The 17,341-nt window shown below is 55.0% G+C and overlaps 1 protein-coding gene across 1 annotated transcript; it reads left to right on the top strand.

The window, feature by feature from the left end:
• The first annotated feature begins 1,399 nt into the window (after nt 1–1,399).
• elp5 (elongator acetyltransferase complex subunit 5) lies at nt 1,400–9,207 on the top strand. Its single transcript, XM_072493253.1, has 8 exons — nt 1,400–1,520; nt 2,373–2,433; nt 4,218–4,298; nt 4,729–4,961; nt 6,583–6,782; nt 8,462–8,557; nt 8,708–8,808; nt 9,073–9,207. The coding sequence occupies exons 1-8, from the start codon at nt 1,466–1,468 to the stop codon at nt 9,179–9,181; spliced, it is 936 nt and encodes a 311-aa protein (XP_072349354.1). The 5' UTR covers nt 1,400–1,465; the 3' UTR covers nt 9,182–9,207.
• Nucleotides 9,208–17,341: the final 8,134 nt, after the last annotated feature.

The following is a 17,341-nucleotide window of genomic DNA, read 5'->3' as shown; positions in this document are numbered from 1 at the left end:
CAGTCACCCACGTGCTTAACCCCCTCACTCCCACCGTTACCCACGTGCTTAACCCCCTCACTCCCACCGTTACCCCCAGTGTTTAGCCCCCTCACTCCCACCATTACCCCCAGTGTTTAACCCCCTCACTCCCACCGTTACCCCCCGTGCTTAACCCCCTCACTCCCACCGTTACCCCCATGTTTAACCCCCTCACTCCCACAGTCACCCCCGTGCTTAACCTCCTCACTCCCACCGTTACCCCCAGTGTTTAACCCCCTCACTCCCACCGTCACCCCCAGTGTTTAACCCCCTCACTCCCACCGTTACCCCCAGTGTTTAACCCTCTCACTCCCACCGTCACCCCCAGTGTTAAACCCCCTCACTCCCACCGTTACCCCCGTGCTTAACCCCCTCACTCCCACCGTTACCCCCGTGCTTAACCCCCTCACTCCCACCGTTACCCCCGTGCTTAACCCCCTCACTCCCACCGTCACCCCCAGTGTTTAACCCCCTCACTCCCACCGTTACCCCCAGTGTTTAACACCCTCACTCCCACCGTTACCCCCAGTGTTTAACCCCCTCACTCCCACCTTTACCCCCAGTGTTTAACCCCCTCACTCCCACCGTCACCCCGTGTTTAACCCCCTCACTCCCACCATTACCCCCAGTGTTTAACCCCCTCACTCCCACCTTTACCCCCAGTGTTTAACCCCCTCACTCCCACCGTCACCCCGTGTTTAACCCCCTCACTCCCACCGTTACCCCCAGTGTTTAACCCCCTCACTCCCACCGTTACCCCCGTGCTTAACCCCCTCACTCCCACCGTTACCCCCAGTGTTTAACCCCCTCACTCCCACCGTTACCCCCGTGCTTAACCCCCTCACTCCCACCGTTACCCCCAGTGTTTAACCCCCTCACTCCCACCGTTACCCCCGTGCTTAACCCCCTCACTCCCACCGTTACCCCCAGTGTTTAACCCCCTCACTCCCACCGTTACCCCCGTGCTTAACCCCCTCACTCCCACCGTTACCCCCAGTGTTTAACCCCCTCACTCCCACCGTTACCCCCAGTGTTTAACCGCCTCACTCCCACAGTCACCCCCGTGCTTAACCCCCTCACTCCCACCGTTACCCCCAGTGTTTAACCCCCTCACTCCCCCAGTTTTTTTAATATGTCACTTTGCCAATTACATCAGGTCCCTCCGCAGGACCCCGGTCCTCCAGGTGTCCATCGCACTGCCAGCAGGGAAAACAAAGTCAAACAAAAAACAGAAGGAACAGAAACGCAGTGGGGGGCGATGAGGAAGCTGATTTTAGGATGGGATGGGATGGGGGGGGCTTCCTTTGTGCTGTTTCACTCAGGCGTGGAAGGGGGCTGTTGCATGACGCGTCTAAAGCGCGACCGCACAGCTCAGGCCACCCGGCCCGTGACGCACCATCCGTGGGCCCAAGATGGCGGCGCCCAGGCGGAGCCGGGCCTGGGGATGCTGCAGGGTCTGAGCGGGCCGGCCGAGGCGTCCGGGCTGCTGCTGGTGGCAGGTAGGGACCCCGGGCCCCGCAGACCGGACTTCCCCGGGCCCCCCAGACCGGACTTCCCCGGGCCCCCCAGACCGGACTTCCCCGGGCCCCCCAGACCGGACTTCCCCGGGCCCCCCAGACCGGACTTCCCCAGACCGGACTTCCCCGGGCCCCCCAGACCGGCCTTCCCCGGGCCCCCCAGACCGGACTTCCCCGGGCCCCCCAGACCGGACTTCCCCGGGCCCCCCAGACCGGACTTCCCCGGGCCCCCAGACCGGACTTCCCGGGCCCCCCAGACCGGACTTCCCCGGGCCCCCCAGACCGGACTTCCCCGGGCCCCCCAGACCTGACTTCCCCGGGCCCCCCAGACCGGACCTCCCGGGTCCCCAGACCGGACCTCCCGGGTCCCCAGACCGGACTTCCCGGGTCCCCTAGATTCCCAGACCCCTTGTCTCTATTCACCCCCCCCCGTGTCTCTATTCACCCCCCCCCCCACCTTGTCTCTATTCACCCCCCCACCTTGTCTCTATTCACCCCCCTTGTCTCTCTTCACCCCCCCTTGTCTCTCTTCACCCCCCCTTGTCTCTCTTCACCCCCCCTTGTCTCTCTTCACCCCCCCTTGTCTCTCTTCACCCCCCCTTGTCTCTATTCACCCCCCTTGTCTCTATTCACCCCCCTTGTCTCTATTCACTCCCCCTTGTCTCTATTCACTCCCCCTTGTCTCTATTCACTCCCCCTTGTCTCTATTCACTCCCCCTTGTCTCTATTTACTCCCCCCTTGTCTCTATTCGCCCCGCTTTGTCTCTATTCGCCCCCCTTGTCTCCAATTTGCCGTCTAACCCTAACCTGTCACCGCCTTTCCTCCTCTTGCAGACAGCTTCGAGTGTGAGGGCCGGAGTTTGCTGAAGAGTTTCGTCGCCAGCGCGGCTCTGCGGTGAGTACGTGTGGTGAGAGTGGAAAGTGGCTCAGTCAACATAGGGGACACAGATTGAAGAGAATCGGGAAAAGAGCCAGAGGAGGTGGGGGGAGTTGAGGAAGTTTTGTTTTTCACCGCAGAGAGTTGTGATTGGGAAGAGGTGGAGACGGGAAGTCAGTGAATATTTTTGGGGAAGAGGTAGACTAATGCCTGTTCGGCAAGGAAATCAAAATTATCTGGGGTTGGTGTGAATGTGGATTTTGAAATCCAGCACAGTAGCACAGTGGTTAGCACAGTTGCTTCACCGCTCCAGGGTCCCAGGTTTCCCGGCTTGGGTCACTGTCTGTGCGGAGTCTGCACGTTCTCCCCGTGTCTGCGTGGGTTTCCTCCGGTTTCCTCTCACAGTCCAAATATATGCCGGTTAGGTGGATTGGCCATTATAAATTGCCCTTAGTGTGCAAAAAGTTTGGGTGGGGTTACTGGGTTAGGGTGGAGGTGTGGGCTTGGGTAGGGTGCTCTTTCCAAGGTTACGGTGCAGACTCGATGGGCCGAATGGTCTTTTGCACTGTAAATTCGATGAAACAGTAACAGATCAGCCTTGAGCTTATCGAATGGCGGAACAGGCTCGATGGGCCGAATGGTCTCTTTCTGCTCCTAATTCGTATAAGTCCATAAGACGTAGGGGCAGAATAGGCCATTCGGCCCATTGAGTCCGCTCTGCCATTGAATGAGATCACGGCTGATCTGATGAGACAATCCTCAACTCCACCTTCCCGCCTTGTTTTCGTAACCCTCGATTCCTTCACTGATTAAAAATCTGTCTCAGCCTCGAACATACTTAGCGACCTGGCCTCTACAGCTCTCTGCGGTAAAGAATTCCACAGATTCACTCCCCTCTGAGAGAAGAAATTCCTCCTCATCTCTGTCTGAAATGGGCGACTCCCGTCCTCACTCTGAGATTCTGCCCTCTGGTCCCAGACTCTCCCACAAGGGGAAAGAACCTCTCAGCATCGACCCTGTCAAACCCCCGAGAATCCGATATGTCTCAATAAGGCCGCCTCTCATTCTTCTAAACATCCAATGAGGACAGGCCCGACCTACTCAACCTCTCCTCATAAGAAAATCCCTCCCTCCCCGGGATCAACCGAGTGAACCGTCTCTGGTGGCCCCCAATGCCGGTGTATCCTTCCTGAGATAAGGGGGCCAACACAGTTCACAGTATTCCAGGTGTGGCCTAACTGGTGCCTTGTATAGTTTAAGCAGGACTTCCCTATTTTTATTTTCCATTCCCTTTGAAATAAAGGCCAACATTCCAGTTGTCGTCCCAACTATCTGCTGAACTGGGGAGCTAACTTTTTGTGATTTATTCACAAGGACCCTCAAATCCCTCTGCCATTTTCTGCAATCTCTCTCCATTTAAATAATATTCAGCTCATTTATTCTTCCTACCAAAGTGCACATTTTCCTACATTGTATTCCTTCTGCCAGGTCTTTACCCACTCACCTAACCTGTCGATATCCCTCAGTAGACTCTGTCGCCCTCATCATTTGCCTTCCCACCTATTTTTTGTGTCATCCGCCAACTTGGCAACAGTGCATTCACGTCCCTCGACCAAGTTGTTGACGTGGGTTATACGTTCGAAAATACTTGAAGGGGAACAAGGGTGGAGGAGTGGGAATAATTGGATAGCTCCTTCGAGGGGGCTAGTACAGGAATGTTGGGCTGCATGGCCTCCACATGCGCCACTGCTCCCGATGCCCAGTTAAGTGCTGCTCGTGATTGGATCGTCCTTTCTCCCCAGGGAGGAGCCTGTCCACGTGTTTAACTTTGAAATCTCCGAGACAGAATTTAGCAATGGCCTGGATGATGGTGTGAGGCTGAGGTAAGACCCGTTCCTCGGTCGGGTGACTGGGAAAATGGGCGAGGGGCGCGTCGCCACCGTCTTGGTGCCCGCGGGGAGGGAGGAGACCAAGGTACCACCCGCCCCCAGTGCTGGGGCACAGCACGATCCCACCTCTACCCGCCACAATCTTTTCCAATTTGTCAAGACGGAAGAGTGGGAATCGGGGGGGGGGGGGGGGGGGGGGGGGGGGGTTGGGATCAGCCAGGAGATTCCGACTGGGATCCGCCTGCGCGGAAATCTGAGTTTGACCACGGGTGTGCCACCTCCCAAAGTCGACCAGCCGTTGCTGTTGATTGGTGGAATTGACACCGGTGTTCCTGGTACGGGCGATATGATTAACCGATTCCCTCCACCACCACCATTCCCAACGGGTCCGCCACTGGGTACAATCTGAATTCCTCTCCGACAGGCTCCATTTTCACGACGGCTTCAGCGATCCTCTGAACTGGGACCAGACCGGGACATTCAACGTCGATGGCTTCACCGCCCCCGAGCTTCTCCGTCGCATTGGCGCGGCGCAGGGGGCCACTCTGCAGCCCTGCACGGTCGTACTGGACTCGCTCAGCTGGATCCTGCAGCGGACGCGGGTTGGGCACCTCTGTCGGATTCTCCAGGATTTCCAGCGAGGAGCGGCCGGCGCAGGTCAGTTTAAACCCCCCCCCCCCCCCCAGCCTTCCTAGCCCCTTGCTGCACCCCCCTCTCCCCTTTCTCACTGCCCAATGACCAAGTCTCGAATAGGCTCAACTCTGGTTTTAAAAAAAAAAACCCATCACGATTCTCTCACTTGCACAAGATGTCAGAGCTGAGCTCTAGGTATTACCCGCACTTAGTGAAGAAGGCTGGCCAGGCTACAATCACTCGACGTGGATATCATCTCTGGCCTCGGAGCCCCTTCTTCTTGCCGTGGTTGTGCGTGGGGGGTGGGGTCTCCCAGGTTATCGCTGAAGATCTGTCCCCATCTTCCTTCCTTTACACCGGTTCTGCTACCATTGAGTCATTGGGTATACGGCCACAACGGGCCATTGTCCCGTCCAGACCCCAACTCTTTAATGGGAATAAACAGGATACTCCTGTTCAGCCAGGGTGATTCAACCACGATCCGTTGTCCTCTGAAACACCCTGGTCTGACCAGCTATTAGCCCATTACGGAGTCTGTGACGGCTTCTTTCGTCTGTCCTTCGCCCTGCTGCGAAGCTGATCACCTGTGTCTGGAACCTCGGTACACATTCACAGCATAGTCTTGTTCTTTGGTGCAAACGTGAATGGGTGACCACAAAGACGTAATGGGTTTACGTGTTAACTTGAGCGCTCTTACAGCCTGGACCACATGTGACAGTTTCAGTTCCTGGCCTATGTGTCTTGTCGACCCGTTTCCTGTATCCCACACCTAATCACATGCATTTCCTGTTTTAACACCTTCTCTTACATCTCGGAGCCTGTACACTACCCCCCAATAAAGTTTTCTGTCCTTTAGTGTTTCTTACCTCCACTCAGACAGATTCCACATCATGATTGTCTGAGCCAATATCTTTATTTTGCATTCTGGCCCCAGTTTTCACCCCCCCCCCCCCCCCCCCCACCCCCACCTCACCACCTCACCCATGGACATTGGTCCTGATGTAACCCGTCCAGTTTGTATCTGCCCCACCTTCCCCAGAACAGGTCCCAATGTCCCAGGAATGTGAATCACTCCCTCCTACACCTATTCATCTGGTATATCCAGGAGCTGGTTTAGCACAGGGCTAAATCGCTGGCTTTGAAAGCAGACCCAGGCAGGCCAGCAGCACGGTTCAATCCCCGTGCCAGCCTCCCCGAACAGGCGCCGGAATGTGGCGACTAGGGCCTTTTCACAGTAACTTCATTTGAAGCCTACTTGTGACAATAAGCGATTTTCATTTCATTTTTATATCCTGTTATTTTTACTCTCGCTGGCATGTGGGACTGGTGGCAATCCTGGCATCACTACTTCTGAGGTCCTAATTTTTAATTTGCGCCCTAACTCCCCATATTCTGCTTGTAGGACCTCATCCCCTCTTTTAAAAATAAATTTGGAATACCCAATTATTTTTTTACAATTAAGGGGCAACTTAGTGTGGCTTTGGGTTGTGGATGGGAACCCACGCAGACACGGGGAGAAAGTGCACGGGTCACAGATCAATGACTCCACTGGTCACAGGTCACAGGTTTGTTGGGGAGCGAGGAACAGGATATTTATCCTGTGAGTGTCGTTATCAGGGGATGACTCTGTGCTGTGTCTCCTCAGGGCTGAACATCAGGAAGGTGCTGGGACTGCTGCACGTGGACCTTCACCAGCCAGAGGTACTGGAGGCTGTGTCACACATAGCCAGCACGGTGGTAACATTAACCGCCCCCCTCGAGAGCAACACGCCGCAGACAGACTTCCTGCCCTACGCCCTGGCCACCACCATCCATAAACGCAAATCTGGGAGAGTCCTGAAAAAGGTTGGTTTGCCCTCCTGCATCCCCCCCCCCCCCCCCCACCCACCCCACCCCACAGCCCAGCTGTCAGAGGGTCAGTACTGAGGGAGTGCCGCACTGTTAGAGGGACAGTACTGAGGGAGTGCTGCACTGTCAGAGGGTCAGTACTGAGGGAGTGCTGCACTGTCTAGGGTCAGTACTGAGGGAGTGCAGCACTGTCAGAGGGTCAGTACTGAGGGAGTGCAGCACTGTCAGAGGGTCAGTACTGAGGGAGTGCCGCACTGTCAGAGGGTCAGTACTGAGGGAGTGCCGCACTGTTAGAGGGACAGTACTGAGGGAGTGCTGCACTGTCAGAGGATCAGTACTGAGGGAGTGCCGCACTGTCAGAGGGTCAGTACTGAGGGAGTGCCGCACTGTCAGAGGGTCAGTACTGAGGGAGTGCTGCACTGTCAGAGGGTCAGTACTGAGGGAGTGCAGCACTGTCAGAGCGTCAGTACTGAGGGAGTGCAGCACTGTCAGAGGGTCAGTACTGAGGGACTGCCGCACTGTCAGCGGGTCAGTACTGAGGGACTGCCGCACTGTCAGAGGGTCAGTACTGAGGGAGCGCCGCACTGTCAGAGGGTCAGTACTGAGGGAGCGCCGCACTGTCAGAGGGTCAGTACTGAGGGAGTGCCGCACTGTCAGAGGGTCAGTACTGAGGGAGTACCGCACTGTCAGAGGGTCAGTACTGAGGGAGTGCCGCACTGTCAGAGGGTCAGTACTGAGGGAGTGCGGCACTGTCAGAGGGTCAGTACTGAAGAAGTGCTGCACTGTCAGAGGGTCAGTACTGAGGGAGCGCCGCACTGTCAGAGGGTCAGTGCTGAGGGAGTGCTGCACTGTCAGAGGGTCAGTACTGAGGGAGTGCCGCACTGTCAGAGGGTCAGTACTGAGGGACTGCCGCACTGTCAGAGGGTCAGCACTGAGGGAGTGCCGCACTGTCAGAGGGTCAGTGCTGAGGGGGTGCCGCACTGTCCGAGGGTCAGTACTGAGGGAGTGCCGCACTGTCAGAGGGTCAGTACTGAGGGACTGCCGCACTGTCAGAGGGTCAGTACTGAGGGAGTGCCGCACTGTCAGAGGGTCAGTACTGAGGGGGTGCCGCACTGTCAGAGGGTCAGTACTGAGGGAGTGCCGCACTGTCAGAGGGTCAGTACTGAGGGGGTGCCGCACTGTCAGAGGGTCAGTACTGAGGGAGTGCCGCACTGTCAGAGGGTCAGTACTGAGGGAGTGCCGCACTGTCAGAGGGTCAGCACTGAGGGAGTGCCGCACTGTCAGAGGGTCAGTACTGAGGGAGTGCCGCACTGTCAGAGAGTCAGTACTGAGGGAGTGCCGCACTGTCAGAGGGTCAGTACTGAGGGAGTGCTGCACTGTCAGTGAGGGGGCAGTTCTCCCAGGTAGTTATCACGTTGCTGGTTGTGGGATCGTGCTCTGTAAATATTGGCTCCTACATTAGAAGAAGGGCTTCAGCTCAGAAAGGCCTCCATTTGCTGTGAAACAGTTTGGGACATGATGAGGTGTGGAAGGTGCTATATAAATGCAGTCTGCCCACTGTAACGACATGGCAGAGATACCCGGTGTGTTGCTGGGAGGCTGCCTGTTCGATTTGGAGCAGCTACGTTACTGTGAATCTCGTGTTCCGGGTTAACCCACTCCGCTCTCGCCCACAGGAGGAATATTTCACCGTCGAGGACAGATTCACCTTAAAAACCTCCGTGGAACCGATCCTGGAGAAAGAGGCTGCCCCAGGCGGAGATGCCGCCTCGGTGAGTCTGGGCTGCCCCCGCCCCCTCGCTCCCGCCCCCTTGGACTCCCCCTTCCCACTTTCACTCCTTTGCACTACGAGTTGTTCTATTTTGCTTTTCTCTCCGAATTGAATTCTGATTTTGTGTGTCCCCCCCCCCCCCCCTCGCCAGGTGGACCCGGCGGCAAATTTGACCTTCAACCTGCGGCTGACGGACGGGGAGCGGCAGGCCAAGGAGCGGGTGCCCCTGCCCTATCACTTCAGCGCTGAGAAGTAAGTGAGCTCAGAACCGAGGGGGCCAGGACGAGGCCATTCAGCCCCTCGAACCTGTCCTCTCGGGTAGACAGAGGGCAGGGCCTTTGTGGGAGAGGGCGACTGAGTGTGGCCTGGGCGGGGGGGTGGGGTGGGCATTAGAGGGAATGCGGCCCTCAGCAAATCTGATTGATTGGCGGGGAGGGGGCAGTGGAGGAGGGGAAGGTTGGTGATTTCCCTCGGCGACTAACTCCGCCCTCTTCCATTAATCCCACCAACCTGCAGAAAGACGTCGCTGCTGGAGGGCGGAGCCGGCGAGGGGAGGATTTACTACGAGCCTGACGGAGCAGACGACGTGGACGAGGAGGATCCCGATGATGATCTGGATATATAACATGAATAAAATGCCTCGTCTCGTAACTGCCTTGTGTCTTGTAATCATTACTCCGGCTGCAGAGTGAGGACTCCATTCAGCATACGCAGCCTAGGTTAGCAGGCCCCGGATCTATGCCGGGGGTAGGGTCTGATGTGTGTAAAAACCTCAGGAACATTGTGCTCCCAATTTGGTGCAGCAGGGGTTGAAAGACTGGGCCAGGGTGTGTTTGACCGCTGTAGTCACGTTTTTAAAGAAATCCTAGTTTGAAAGGTTTTGGGAGTTCGGGAGGGGGGGTGGGGAGCGGTGCAGTTGAGCCACCGCTGAAAGCTTGGGCTCGGGGCCGGCGCAGTGGTTAGCACTGCTACATCACGGCGCCATGTCCCAGGTTCGATCCCCGGCCCCGGGTCACTGTCCGTGTGGAGTTTGCACATTCTCCTCGTGTCTGTGTGTGTCTCACTCCCACAACCCAAAGATGTGCAGGGTAAATTGCCCCTTAATTGGTCAAAAAAAAAAGATTTGGGTACTCTTAAAAAAATTTTTAACGGTTGGGCTAATGGAATTTTGTTTGGATAAAGGGGGAATTCCCCGTGGAGTTAATTTATACTCCAGGCGAAAAAGGTGCTGATCGGTTGGCAAGTTGGCTCTGATTGGTTGAGGAGTTGTGATGGAGAATACACCAAGAAACAATTGCGCAGACTCGATGGGCCGAATGGCCTCCTTCTGCACTGTAAATCGTTTGGATGTAGGCGTCGCAGGTAAGGCCAGCATTTGTCTTCCATCCCCAATTGCCCTTGAACTCTGAGTGGCAGTTTAAGAGTCAACCCCATTGCTGTGGGGTCTGGAGTCACTTGTAGGCCTGACCGGGTAAGGGCGGCAGATTTCCCCTTCCCTAAAGGGGGCATTAGTGAACCAGATGGGTTTTGACGACAATCGGCAATGGGTTTCATGGTCATCATTAAACTTTTAATTCCAGATTTATTTTTTATTGAGTTCAAATTTCACCATCTGCCCTGGTGGGGTTCGAACCGGGCCCCAGAGCGATGCCCTGGGTCTCTGGATTACTAGTCCAGTGACAATACCATAACGCCACCGTCTCGCCATTCACAGAATCCTAGAATCCCCACAGTCCAGAAGGAGGCCATTCGGCCCATCGAGTCTGCACCGTCCCTTTGAACGACCACACTACAGAGGCTCAATCCCCCGTGCTATTCCTGAAACCCCGCCCTAAGGGACACTTTAGCGTGACCAATCCACCTAACCTGCACATCTTTGGGCTGTGGGGGTGAGACCCACACAGACACGGGGAGAATGTGCAAACTCCACACGGACAGTGACCCAGAGCCGGGATCGAACCTGGGACCTCGGTGCCGTGAGGCAGCAGTGCTAACCACTGCGCCACAATGCTGCCCATTTTTACCATTTACAATGACGAATCCGACTACGATAGGGAGATCGATCACTTGGTTGCATGGTGTAACGAAAACAACCTCTCTAAATGTCTGCGCCACCTTGCCGTCCTACATTAATTGATTACCATCAAATACTAATTGATTATCAGATTATTTATCGATTAGTCATACATCAGGACTTCAGGAAGCGAAGTATCGTACACACCCCTGTCTGCATCAGGGCCGAGGTGGAGATGGTTAGCAGTTTCAAATTCCTTAGTGTTCACATCACCAAAAATCTGTCCTGGTCCACCCACGCCGACCAAGAAAGCACAACAGCGCCTATACTTCCTCAGGAAACGAAAGAAATTCGATATGTCCACGCTGACTCTTGCCAATTTTTACAGATGCACCACAGAAAGCATCCTATCTAAAAATAATAATTTTTATTAGTGTCACAAGTAGGCTTACATTAACACTGCAATTAAGTTACTGTGAAAATCTGGCTGCCTCACAGACTGGTATGGCAACTGCTCGGCCCAGGACCGCAAGAAACTTCAGAGAGTCGTGAACACCGCCCAGTCCATCACACGAACCTGCCTCCCATCCATTGACTCCATCTACACCTCCCGCTGCCTGGGGAAAGCGAGCAGCATAATCAAAGACCCCTCCCACCCGGCTTACTCACTCTTCCAACTTCTTCCATCGGGCAGGAGATACAGAAGTCTGAGAACACGCACGAACAGACTCAAAAACAGCTTCTTCCCCACTGTCACCAGACTCCTAAATGACCCTCTTATGGACTGACCTGATCTCTTCACACATCTTCGCTACTGAGTATGCTTCACGCGATGGCTGGCTATGTATTTACATTGTGTATTTATCGTATGACCTATGTTTACTTTCATGTATGGGCTGATCCCTGGAGCAGTTGTTAGCACTGTTGCTTCACAGCACCAGGGTCCCAAGTTCGATTTCTGGCTTGGGTCACTGTCTGCACGTTCTCCCGGTGTCTGTGTGGGTTTCCTCCAGGTGCTCCGGTTTCCTCCCACAAGTCCCGAAAGACGTGCTGTTAGGTGAATTGGACATTCTGAATTCTCCCTCTGTGTACCCGAACAGGCGCCGGAATGTGGCGACTAGGGGATTTTCTCATTGCAGTGTTCTTTTAAAAAATCTTTTTATTGGCATTTTCAAAATTCTATACATTGCCGTTTCTTTTCATTTATTGGACAGTCACAAACGTTTCTCTATTTACAGTCTGTCGCCGTCTGGCTCAGCATACAATCCTCCCTCTCCCCCCCCCCCCCCCCCCAGCTCCCTTCTCCCTGACCCCCCCCCCCCCCTTTTTCACTGCTGCTCCCCATATTTTCTTGCTGGGTTTGGCTACCTCACCTTGCCCCCCCCCCCCCCCCCCCCCCCCCCCCCGGTCCATCCTCGCTTTCCTCTTTCGATCTTGTCCTGGCTATTTCCCCCCGGCTACTGGCTGTTTATTTATTTGTGTGTTGGCCACAAACACATCTCGGGCCAGTCGGGTGAATGGCTCCCACGTCCTGTGGACGCCCCACTTCCGGCCCACGGATGGGCGAATTTGATTTTCTCCATTTGGAGAGATTCCGAGAGGTCGGACAGCCAGTCCGCAGCTTTGGGTGGTGTTGCTGACCGCCAGCCGACCAGGATTCTACGGCGGGCGATCAGGGAGGCAAAGGCAAGGGCGCCCGCCCTCCTCCCCATGGAGAGGTCTGGCTGGTCTGAAACCCCGATAACTGTCCCTCTCGGGCATGGCTCCACCCTCATTCCCACCAATTTGGACATTGCCTCGAAGAAGGCTGTCCAGTACCCCGCAAGTCTGGGGCAAGACCAGAACATGTGGGCGTGGTTGGCCGGGCCTCCTTGGCACCGCTCACATCTGTCCTCCACCTCCGGGAAGAACCTGCTCATTCGGGTTCTGGTCAAGTGGGCTCTGTGCACCACTTTTAGCTGCGTTATGTTGAGCCTCGCGAATGTGGAGGTAGAGTTGACCCTATGCAGTGCTTCGCTCCAGACTCCCCACCTTATTTCGAACCCCAAGTCTTCCTCCCATTTCCTCCTTGTCACATCCAGTTTGGTGTTGGCCCTCTCTAGCAGTCGTTCGTACATGTCACTACAGTTCCCTCTGCCTAGTAGCTCTTCTAATAGTGTCTGTCATGGTGGTCGCAGGTATGTCCTTGTCTCCTTCCGGAAGATGTTTTTAAGCTGCAGGTATCTGAGTTTGATGCCTTTAGCTGGTTGGAATCTCTGCGTCAGTTCTTCCAATGTTGCGACCCTGCCGTCTGTGTATAGGTCCCTGACTGTCAATGTCCCCCACCCCCCATCCTGTCTCCACCTTTTGAAGGTGGCGTCAGTCAGCGCTGGTGTGAACCTGTGGTTATTGCAGATGGGGGCTTTGTCCGACATATTGGTCAGTCCGAATTGCTGCCGTAGTTGGTTCCACATCTGGACGGTGGCTATCACCACTGGGCTGCTGGAGTGTTTCTTGGGTGGGGATGTGAGTGTCGCCGTGGCGAGGGGCCGGAGGGAGGTCCCCTTGCAGGAGGCCTCTTCCGCGCCCACCCACTCGGCTTCTGGCTCCTTTGTGTATCCCATCTCTCTTACCGCCGTCGCTGCCCAATGGTAGAATTGTAGGTTTGGGGAGGCTAGCCCTCCCCTGGATTTTGTTTTCTGTAGGACCTTCTTTGTGATCCGAGCATTCTTTCCCCCACCCGTGCAAACGCCCTGATTAATTTGTCCAGTGAGTTGAAAAAGGCCTTGGGGCTATAGATCGGGACGGATCTTAGCAGGAAGGGGTATCTGGACAGTATATTCATTTTGATTGTCTGCACTCTCTCCGCCAGGGAGAGTGGGAGTGTGTTCCATCTCTGCAGGTCCTTTTTGACTTCCTCGGTCAGGCTGGTCAGGTTCCATTTGTGGATCCCCGTCCAGTGATGAGCGCTTTGGATCCCCAGGTAGCGGAATTTGTGTCGGGCTTGTCAAGACGGCAGTCCCACCAGCGCTGCCCCTCCCCCTTGCGGGTTCACTGTGAAAATCTCACTTTTGCTCATATTGAGTTTGTAGCCCGACCAGTCTCCAAACTCTTTCAGGAGCGCGCCGATTCCTTCCATGCTGCTTTGTGGGTCCGATATGCAGAGGAGCAGGTCATCCGCATAGAGCGAGACTCTGTGCTCTCTGCCTCCTCTTTGGATACTTATTGCAGTGTTAATGTAAGCCTGCTTGTGACAATCTGTACTGGACTGTACTTTTCAGTACTTCCTAGGGGAGATGGTGGCACACTGGTATTGTCACTGGGCTAATAAACCAGAGACCCAGGGTAGTGCGCTGGAGACCCTGGGTTCAAATCCTGCCACTGCAGATGGTGAAATTCAAATTCAATAAAATCTGGAATTTAAAAAAGTCGCAAGATGAAACGATTGTGGTAAAAACCCATCGGGCTCACTGACGTTCGGGAGGGGGAGAAATCTGCCGTCCTTACCCATGTCTGGTCTACAGGCGACTCCAGACCGCACAGCGATGTGGCTGACTCTTAAACGCCCCCCTCAATGGGGGGCAATTAGGGATCGGTGACAGCCTGTGACCCCCATGGTTGAGGACTCTGGGGTCTGTGCTCGTTGGAGTTTAGACGGATGAGGGGGGATCTTATTGAAACTTACAGGATACTGCGAGGCCTGGATAGAGTGGACGTGGAGAGGATGTTTCCACTTGTAGGAAAAACTGGAACCAGAGGACACAATCTCAGACTGAAGAGACGATCCTTTAAAACAGAGATGAGGAGGAATTTCTTCAGCCAGAGGGGGGTGAATCTGTGGAACTCTTTGTCGCAGGAGGCTGTGGAGGCCAAATCACTGAGTGTCTTTAAGACAGAGATAGATAGGTTCTTGATTAATAAGGGGATCAGGGATTTTGGGGAGAAGGCAGGAGAATGGGGATGAGAAAAATATCAGCCATGATTGCATGGCGGAGCAGACGCGATGGGCCGAGTGGCCGAATTCTGCTCCTATTCTATGATAAGACCATAAGTCTTATGGTCTTATCTGACATTCCTTTGTCAGCTATTCAATGAAATGATTGAATGGCGGAGCAGACTCGATGGGCCGAGTGGCCTAATGTCATATGGTCTTATCATAGAATTTACAGTGCAGGATGCCATTCGGCCCGTCGAGTCTGCACCAGCCCTTGGAAAGAGCACCCTACTCAATCCCACACCTCCACCCTATCCCCAGAACCCAATAACCCCACCCAACCTTTTTAGTCACTCAGGATAATTTATCGTGGCCAATCCACCTAACCTGCACGTCTTTGGACTGTGGGAGGAAACCGGAGCACCCGGAGGAAACCCACGCAGACACGGGGAGGATGTGCAGACTCCGCACAGACAGTGACCCAGCGGGGAATTGAACCCGGGACCCTGGAGCTGTGAGGCAGCAGTGCTAACCACTGTGCTAACGTGCCACCCTCTTATGATCCGCAAACGCAAACTGTACTCGTGACAATAAATCAAATCCAGACCATTAATATCTGATAATTTAAAAAAAAAATGTTTTTATTCAAATATTCACAAAATATCAACAACAAAATACAGCAAAAGAACAACCCCCCCCCCCCCCCCCCCCCGTATACATAAATAATAAATTAACAGCCATCATCAACATAAAAGCAAATATACACACCCACTCAAAACCCCCCCCCAGGGTTGCTGCTGATGCTGACCATCTTCTAACGCTCTGTCAGGAAGGCTAAAGACAGTTGCCACCGCCTGAAGAACCCTTGTACCAATCCCCTTAAGGCAAATTTCACCCTCTCCAATTTAATAAACCCCGCCACATCCTTGATCCAGGATTCCACGCTTCGGGGCCTCGTATCTTTCCACTGAAGGAGAATCCTTCGCCGGGCTACCAGGGACGCAAAGGTCAGAATTCCGGCCTCTTTCGCCTCCTGCACGCCCGGCTCCTCTGCCACCCCAAATATTGCGAGCCCCCAGCCCGGTCTGACCCTGGATCCTACCACCCTCGACACCGTCCTCACTACGCCCTTCCAAAATTCCTCCAGCGCTGGGCATGCCCAGAACATGTGGGTGTGGTTTGCTGGGCTCCCCGAGCACCTAATGATGTGTTGGGTGTTCTGGATCACACACAGGTCACCAACACTTGAAGTAGTGCAACACTATTTTATTAAAAGGTTAACTATTTAAACATACTTGAACTGTGGGTAAATACGATACCAGCTTTAACTAAAGACCTTTGCCTTGTCCTAACCAGTTGATGCACTCAGCACATGGTGAATGTCAGTGCTGCAGGCTGTGAGCTCTGTGCTCCTAGCTAGCTGCTACTCGAATGAGCGGGAACTCTGATGCCCCCTGTCTTTATAGTGCGTGTGCTCTCACTGGTGATTGGCTGCGGTGTTGCGTGTGTTGATTGGTCCCACTGTGTGTCCATCAGTGTGTGTCTGCACCATGATATACTGGTGTATATTATGACACCTAACACGCCTGTCCTCGCACCCAAAAAACCAGTTTATCTTTGCCCCGGTTATGTGAGCCCTATGCAGCACCTTAAATTGTATGAGGCTGAGCCTCGTGCAAGAGGAGGAAGAGTTCACTCTCCCCAATCTCCTCACCCAACTCCTCCTCCCACTTACCCTTTTGCTCCTCCACCGAGGCTTCCTCCTCCTCCTGCATCACCTGATACGTTGCCGAGGCCCTCCTTTCTCCAACCCACCCCCCCGACAGCACCCTGTCCTGGACCCCGCGTGGCGGCAACAGTGGGAACTCCACCACCTGCCGCCGGACAAACGCCCTTACCGGCATATATCTGAAGGTGTTCCCCGGGGGGGAGCCCAAACGTCTCCTCCAGCTCACCCAGGCTCGCAAACTTCCCGTCCATAAACAGGTCCCCCATCCTTCTAATCCCTACCCTGTTCCAGCTCAGGAACCCTCCGTCCATCCTCCCCGGGACAAACCGGTGGTTCCCCCGTACCGGGGACCACACCGAGGCCCCCACCTCCCCCCCCCCCCTGTGACGTCTCCATTGCCCCCAAATTTTGAGGGTAGCCGCCACCACCGGGCTCGTGGTATACCTCGTTGGAGGAAGCGGCAGCGGCTCCGTCACCAGCGCCTCCAGGCTCGTGCCCACACAGGACGCCATCTCCAGGCTCTTCCATACCGCCCTCACCCCCTCCACCACCCACTTACGCACCATCGCCACGTTGGCGGCCCAATAATACCCAGAGGTTCGGCAGCGCCAATCCCCCCCTATCCCTACATCGCTCCAGGAACACCCTTCTCACCCTCGGGGTCTTCTGCGCCAATATCTGGTTTCTAAATGGCACGCTGATTGATTAGCAATCAAATTGATCGGCAGTTTATTTATTGATTATTGATAATGTTTAAAAATGAAGTTATTAACAGCCAGAGTAGTTTTTATTTTTAATACAATGGTCAAAGTTACCAATAACCTGTGGCTGGTCAGGTTTTAATGTGATTAGTGGATAATCAGGAGCCATCACTGGGCAGCATTGATCAATGGGGGGTGGGCTGAGGCGCGGTGCACGCCGGGAGATGGAGGCGCAGCGCGGTGCACGCCGGGAGATGGAGGCACAGCGCGGTGCACGCCGGAAGGTGGAGGCACAGCTCGCTGCCCGCCGGGAGATGGAGGCGCCGCGCGGTGCCCGCCGGGAGATGGAGGCGCCGCGCGCTGCCCGCCGGGGGATGGAGGCCCCGCGCGCTGCCCGCCGGGAGGCGTCCCCCCCCCAGGAAGTGACG

This window comes from Scyliorhinus torazame, chromosome 31 (genome assembly GCF_047496885.1).
Source record: "Scyliorhinus torazame isolate Kashiwa2021f chromosome 31, sScyTor2.1, whole genome shotgun sequence".
NCBI lineage: Eukaryota > Metazoa > Chordata > Chondrichthyes > Carcharhiniformes > Scyliorhinidae > Scyliorhinus > Scyliorhinus torazame.
Note: the sequence above shows the minus strand (reverse complement) of the source record. Positions and strands in the feature narration are given on the sequence as shown.

Coding starts and splice junctions, on each gene's coding strand:
- elp5 (XM_072493253.1), top strand. CDS start 1,466: ATGCTGCAGGGTCTGAGCGGGCCGGCCGAGGCGTCCGGGCTGCTGCTG. Junction 2,434..4,217: donor GTCGCCAGCGCGGCTCTGCG/GTGAGTACGTGT, acceptor CTTTCTCCCCAG/GGAGGAGCCTGTCCACGTGT. Junction 8,809..9,072: donor TATCACTTCAGCGCTGAGAA/GTAAGTGAGCTC, acceptor ACCAACCTGCAG/AAAGACGTCGCTGCTGGAGG.